Raw genomic sequence first — 6,744 nt, 5'->3', positions numbered from 1 at the left:
GTTTATCTGTCTATCAAATAACTAAATCAAGTCCAAACTCTGTTTTTAATGTCCACGTCTTTCACCAACAGTCCAAAAACTGAAGAGACAAATTTAGAGGAGTTCGTTTTGCCATTTTAATTTATTTTTTTTCTTCACATTATTGCTTTACAGTAAAATGCATTGGTTGGATATGTCCAGTATAGCAAGACAATACATTCATATAAGTTATACAGTAATGTTTTCTTTTATAGTAACTAACTTTACATTAAATATATTTATAATCATTTATTATTCTCCACAAACAACTCCCACATCACATTGAGCTCACAGTGCATCAGGTCGCATTCGGTCAAAGAAATACACACCGCTTCCCTCGTGTGTTTATTTGCAATTCCTCTCAGAATGTGTGCCAGTGTGTGTCTAAAGTGTGCGCTTGTTTTGTACACCACTTCCATACAATCTAGATTTATGTAGAGCTACGACACCTATGGCGTCAGAAATCATATTTATTTTTCCCCCTGCGTTTCAAAACAAATGACTTGGTAACAAGAGAAGTGAGTCAGACGAGCTGTGACAACCAGACGCCGAGGGGAAAACAAACCAAAACAAAAAAAAAAATCAAAGAATAGCAGTGTGTGTGTCCCCCCCACCCCCCCACCCAACCTGCCATGCTGTGGTTCTACTGCTCCAATCTTTCAACTGGGACATGACCACACAGAGCAACAACAGCAAAGAAAACTCAACACTGCACATTCTAAACATAAATAAAGTAGCAAAGGGACTTTCCTGAAAAAGCATCAAATAAATGTGCAGATGATCCACAAGTAACGGGTGAGGAGGGTCAGTGGGGGACAAGGATGTCCCTGTGACATCACCTCCAGCCATTTGAACACAAGAGTGAGAATTCCTGATGGTCCACTCTCACTCTGGTCCAAGGAAAAGTGACGGTGCACAGATCCCAGGAGGAAAAGTCCGTCCATCCGTCTGCATGACTTTGTTTTCTTATAGCTGTTGTTGGGGAGAAGGTAATGCCCGTGTGCAGGAGGGGACGACGAAATGTCGTGTGCGTGCGAAGGAAGTGAAATCTCAAACTTCCGAACCGTTGGCTTGTTTTCTCAGCGGAGAAACGTACACAAATCTGTGAGCTCACACATCAAAGAACAACTAGACAAACTGACGTCACGTCTTCACTGGGACGTCCCCGTCTCTATATGGCAGCCGTACAGGGGGCCTCCGGTCACATTGATTCTTTACATACAGATTGCATATACAAGTGCCTGCTGCCAGCAGTGTTGGCAGAGGGAGGAAATAAACACATCAACCACAGCCACGCCCACCTCCACGCTCGAGGTCTCAAGTCTCTGCACCTCGTTTGTGAACTGGTGTCACACAATGTCAGGTTTGCTCTGTAGCACGTAGCTGCCAAGTTTTGTAAAACTGGAGTCAGGTGTTGGTTTGGTTTTTTTTTCGTTTGTTTTTTAATCCATGAGGAGGCCCAGACACCATCAGTCTTTCACTGTGCTGTGGAGGAGCCGTGTTTTTGTAATGTCCCAGCATGCACTGCAGCCAGAGGCAGATGTGCTCATGGTGGTAAGAAGGCATCGGTTGGTTTGAGGGTAGAGGGAGAGAGAGGGAGAGAGAGAGAGAGAGAGAGCCCCGCTGTGTAGAATGTAGCCCGTAGTGAACTCACACACACATACACACACACATCAACAGTCAAGCGCATGTACAAATTGTCAGACACACACAAACGTATACAGTGAAAACACACACACATACACACACAGAAGGAAGCACTAGTTGATTCTGAATGAGAGGATGGCTGTTTAAAGTGCAATATCTACATTTAACTCAGAAAAAAAAACAAAAAAATCAAAAGACCATCACCAGCGCCACCTCCTGGAAATGTCCATATCCAAGTTTCCCTGATAACCGACAGCTGTAGTTTGCACCCTAAGACTGGGTAGAGGGGCTGCAGCACCCCCCTCTGCCCAAAGGGTGATATAGCAGACAGTGTTGAGAACCGTCAGGGTCCTTTGCATTTCTTTTTCAAACAAGTCCCTCCAAGATGCTGCTGCTGCTGCTGCTGCTGCTGCTGCTGCCACAGCCTCCTGCCATATATCCAGCGACAGCACTTTTTTATGAAGTTATGCAGAGGCGGAAAAGTATCAAACAACCAATCACTGAAGTGTAATTGCCGACACCAGAAGGGAAAAACCCCTCAGTGTTTGAGTCTCCTTTGAGCAGGAAAAGCATTTCTGTGGTGAAAAACAGACAACGTCCGTTATGTTGGCAAGAAGCTCTCCTCCACATTTCAGACTTGACAAACTCTTTTTTTGGAAAAATACAAAAAAAAAAAAAGAAAGGTGTGTACAAGTTTACATTGTGCAGTGCTGCATATGCATAACACCTTGACTGTCCTCTCAGCTGGACTGTGGCCTATCTGGACACAAGGTGTCCTGAGAATGTCCTTTAGTTTTAAAGAAGAAGGTTTGATCAGGCAGACGAGGACAGAGCGAGTGTAACTTCTCCCTGATGCCAAAGGCCATGCCAAGGAGAGTCAGGGTCAGACTGGAGGAGGGGAGCTGCCAAGGACAAGACCCTCCTCCAGGAGGTCAAGACAGAGTGTGTATTTTTTTTTTTCCTTTGGGTGCTTGGGGGTAAAATATTCAGGGATTGCTTGAAGGAGACTCAGCTCAGGGAGTTTTGGTTGCTCTTTTTTCCCCCCCTTTCGCAGACTCGGGTTTGGTGTGTGGAAAGGCTCTGAAAATCGTGTGCGGACATCTACAATGTGAAACAGTGACGACACACCAACGGTCAACAGGGGGCACTTGGGATTCCACGAGTCCCCGACATCTAAAGGCATGCTTAATGGGCAGAAATTTAACAGGTGCACAGAGGAACCGAAAGACTGCAGTAGAAGATACAAAGGACGGCACTGCGTGACAAAGAGACAGAGAAGGGAGTCCACCAGTGAGACGTTCTCCCTCTGGGTGGAGGTTTCACAGGGATCACAGAGGAGAGAGCACGGGAGGAGGAAAAAAAGGAGGTTTGCAGATAGGTCCAGTGTTACTATAAAAGAGACAAATGTTAGGTGTGCTGTGAGAGTGCTGAGGTTTTGGTTTTCCAAGACATGCTGCTGTGCTCTACTCCTCTAAGCACATGGGCAGGTTGACAAAAGTGAAGACGTTGTACTCTATCAGGATGGAGAAGCAGAGGAAAACGGCGTACAGGGCCAGGACATAGATGCCCAGTTTCTTATCCAGCCTCCACTTGTTCAAGTGGATCCCCAGAACCTGTATAAAAACAAGCAAACAAGGACGGTTAATCAAAAAAAAAAAAAAAAAAAGTTAATCAAAAATGTCCTGCTTCACTGACCAAGAGAATATTAAATCAGTCCAAACTCAGCCACCATAACGCCATTAAGTCTATGCCCAAAAAATGCACTTCTTCCAATTACTTCTGAACTCAAAATGTACTCACACACTAAAGCATTAATGGTGAGAAAATACTCTTCAAAAATACGAGTTTAACATATTAATAGGTAGAAATATTTTTGAGAGAACTTACTTCAAGACTTGGTACAGTGTCGAGTTCTTTTTCAGAAGATCGAGCAAAAACTGCTCTGGTGTGATCCTGAATGTAAACGCTCAGAGGCCGGCTGGTTTTTGTTTTGTTTTTTCTTTTTTTACGAGAACTGCATCAATAGTAAACATGTTATTGCTCTTTTATGACGTCTGTATCTCCATCCTTTCATTCCTCTTCATTATTATATTGCTTGTAAATCATTTTTAGCAGAGACGTAAAATAACACCAAACAATAATCACCACCAGGACTCAGTGGCTGACCTCAGCTCTGCCTGGTCTGTGACACAGGCTGATGTTAATCACCTTTTTGTAGTAGGTTAAATATTCTGGTTAAAACGGCAAATGTGAACTCCTCAGTGTAACTGTCAGTGCACAAATAAACGACAGGAGGCAATTAAAAAAAAAAACCATGGCAGTCTTTACAGCACTGACGCATCGCTGAGAATGATGGATGTTTAAGTCAACAAATGTCGGGAATATAAAGAAAAAAACAGGAATACATTACTTCAAATTGAAAAAGGATGAAAAGCCTTAGATAATGTGAAAGAAAAAAAAAACCTGAGAGTTTTTACAGTTTGACCCAGAAGAGTTAGTCTGTTGAACGACTCCTGACTCAGTCAGTAAAAATCTGCACGGCTGCTGCACAGCTTGAACACTTCTCAGTCTGAAAGTTTCTAAGACTAAACTGTGCAAAAACAATGGTGCAGTTGTACATTGTTATGAGGCAGTTACATAACCCGCCTCACTCACCCCTGCATTGCAGTGAATCTGTTACTGACGGCAGCAGCTAAATGTGGGATACAGATATTTATTCCTTATTCCTAATGTGCCCAGTATTGAACCTTTTACAGGTAAAAAAAAAGGACGTGACTCTGATGTAGTAACATCAAGAACACAAAGGTGGAGAAATGTCATCTGATACTCACTGTGAGGGCCACGGACCCCAACAGGAGCACCACAGAGTACAGCAGCCCCCGACTGTTAATCTTCACCTGAAACACAGAGCAAAAAGAACAAGTTTGAAGTAAAAAAAACAAAAATGCTTCTTTGTCTTATCAAAGGAAATCAAACTGTTCTTCAAGTGTCTTTCAGTTTCAGGGGAAAAAAACAAACAATTAAAACCTTTAAAATTGTAAAACTTCAAATTCACACCTCGTTAAAAAGATGATGGGTTCAAAAACCTAATCACATTTATTTCTTTCATTTATTGCAGTTTCCAAAAAAAAAAGAGTGACTGCTGCTGGACTTTTCTGGGTAAAATCCAGACACAGAAAGTCTGATGTACAGTATGGCAGAAAAAACTGATTTTTACCACTGATCCGTAGTTTATGCAAATGGTCTGCAAGGCCCAGGGAACCCCCAGGCCCACCAGGATGTCAAACACGTTGCTGCCAATGGTGTTGGAGACGGCCATGTCCCCGAGACCTGCAGCAGAGGACGGGGGGGGCAGGACGATGGCGGCGTGGTCGGTGGTCAAAGGTTCATTCCCCCCACATGTAGGAAACAACAATGCACTGTCTGACTGGAGCAAAGCTGCAAAAACACTGATGGAGCCTGACTGTCCCATTCTCCTGTGGCAGTTACCATGGCAACCAAGGTGAAAGATATCACAGACCAAGACTCCAGTGCAGGCACTGTCTGCCACAGACGGCCCTTGTGAATAAAAACACCGTATGTTCCTTATACGACGCAGAGAATGTGGTTTAAAATATTCTGATGCATGTGTGGGGAAAGGTTTCAAAGAAAGGCGTCCACCAGGAAACACACGGCAGTTCACCGTGAACTCCAACAGCTCATCCCTCTCTTCTGTCGGCGCCTCGAGCGTCAATAAAATCCTCTCCCTCCGACCTTCTCACTTCCATCACAGCTTCTTGAATTTCAGGTCAATTGCAGCTCTTTCTCTCTAACTTTGGGTTTTTCACATTTTGCTGTTCTGTGCGTTCCTGTATTCTCCAGGGCTCCAACCTTATTCGGCTGAGAGGGCAGTGACGCAGAGCAACACTCTAATATCTATAAACAGCTCCGCACCGACTTCTCATCTCTGGGTTTTTGTAGTACTTTTGTACTCAAGGGACTTTTGCACAGATTTTAAAAGAAGAGAAGAGTTTTTTTGAAAAGTACTGAGACCTTGTCGAGCCACGATGAGACTGGCTATGCAGTCGGGAACGCTGGTGCCTGCTGCCAGGAAAGTGATGCCCATGATGACGTCAGGGATTCCCAGGGTGTAGCCGATCACAGTCACCTGAGAGGGAGACACCGTGTCAGGGCTGACAGCTCTGGGGTGTGTTAGCAGAAACATTCCAGAAAAATCTTCATAACCCGAAAACGTGTGTTTCTTTCACACAAACTGTATCAGTGCATTCACAACGATTACAAAAATAGAAAAAGACAACATACATTTCCAAATGAACTAACTTCCTCATGAGAACTGAGAAATATATACGAGGCCAAGAGCCAATCAGGAGCTACGGTTGTTCGCTCAAGGCGGGGCTTATAAACAGAGATTTAATTTTAACAAGTGTTGTCCGTTAGTAGGATAATAGTTGGCTTTGTTAAACTATACATATTAATAAATTAAAATGTAAATGTTTGTGGAGTCAACGGTTGGTCCACTCACCATCCAGACCATCAGGTAGGAGAAGACTGCGATCCAGACTGTGGACAGGATGAAGGAAACCATGAAGTATTTCTCCCAGCGAGGTTTGGCACAGTTGGGCACGGTGAAGAACAGCAGCAGGAGCAGAGGCCATGAGATCAGCCACTTCACCTTACTGCCACAATTCTCTGCAGAAATGATAATTAAAAGAAAAAAAGATCAGACACTTGGATGTTTTTTTTTCCAGGTCCTTTGGCTTTTCTTCCCAGTTTTCCACAAACTCTTCTGGTTTATGTTTCTCACCAAAAACCTGTTCCATCTTTTCTTCTCCTCTGCTTCCTTTCAAGTCTAATATAATGCAACATGACTTGCCCCAGTGTTGGAGATGTTAAATCAGATTAATCAGGTTCAGATTCCTTTTGATTGATGAAAGAGCAGCTCCACTCTGTGCTGTCAAAGAGCATGATTATCAGTGGGAGTGTATGGATCCACTGACTTCATCTGAGTGGGAACATCAATAGCTGCTGAAGCAGAAATGCTCTCTGAACAGAGCTGCCCCGACCACCAAGTCCCATTCA

The 6,744-nt window shown here is 43.8% G+C and overlaps 1 protein-coding gene across 1 annotated transcript in view; it reads right to left on the bottom strand.

The window, feature by feature from the left end:
- Positions 1-230: 230 nt before the first annotated feature.
- slc24a4b (solute carrier family 24 member 4b) overlaps positions 231-6,744 on the bottom strand; it is a 31,679-nt gene continuing 25,165 nt past the window's right edge. Inside the window, exons 11-15 of the mRNA XM_025057062.1 lie at positions 6,188-6,363; positions 5,698-5,812; positions 4,883-4,995; positions 4,497-4,562; positions 231-3,278 (exon numbers count right to left, since the gene is read on the bottom strand). Of these exons, the coding sequence (XP_024912830.1) occupies positions 3,129-3,278; positions 4,497-4,562; positions 4,883-4,995; positions 5,698-5,812; positions 6,188-6,363 (620 nt within the window). The 3' untranslated portion in view covers positions 231-3,128. The remainder of the gene's footprint in view (positions 3,279-4,496; positions 4,563-4,882; positions 4,996-5,697; positions 5,813-6,187; positions 6,364-6,744) is intronic.

Source organism: Cynoglossus semilaevis, chromosome 7 (genome assembly GCF_000523025.1).
Source record: "Cynoglossus semilaevis isolate Cse_v1.0 chromosome 7, Cse_v1.0, whole genome shotgun sequence".
Lineage (NCBI taxonomy): Eukaryota > Metazoa > Chordata > Actinopteri > Pleuronectiformes > Cynoglossidae > Cynoglossus > Cynoglossus semilaevis.
Note: the sequence above shows the minus strand (reverse complement) of the source record. Positions and strands in the feature narration are given on the sequence as shown.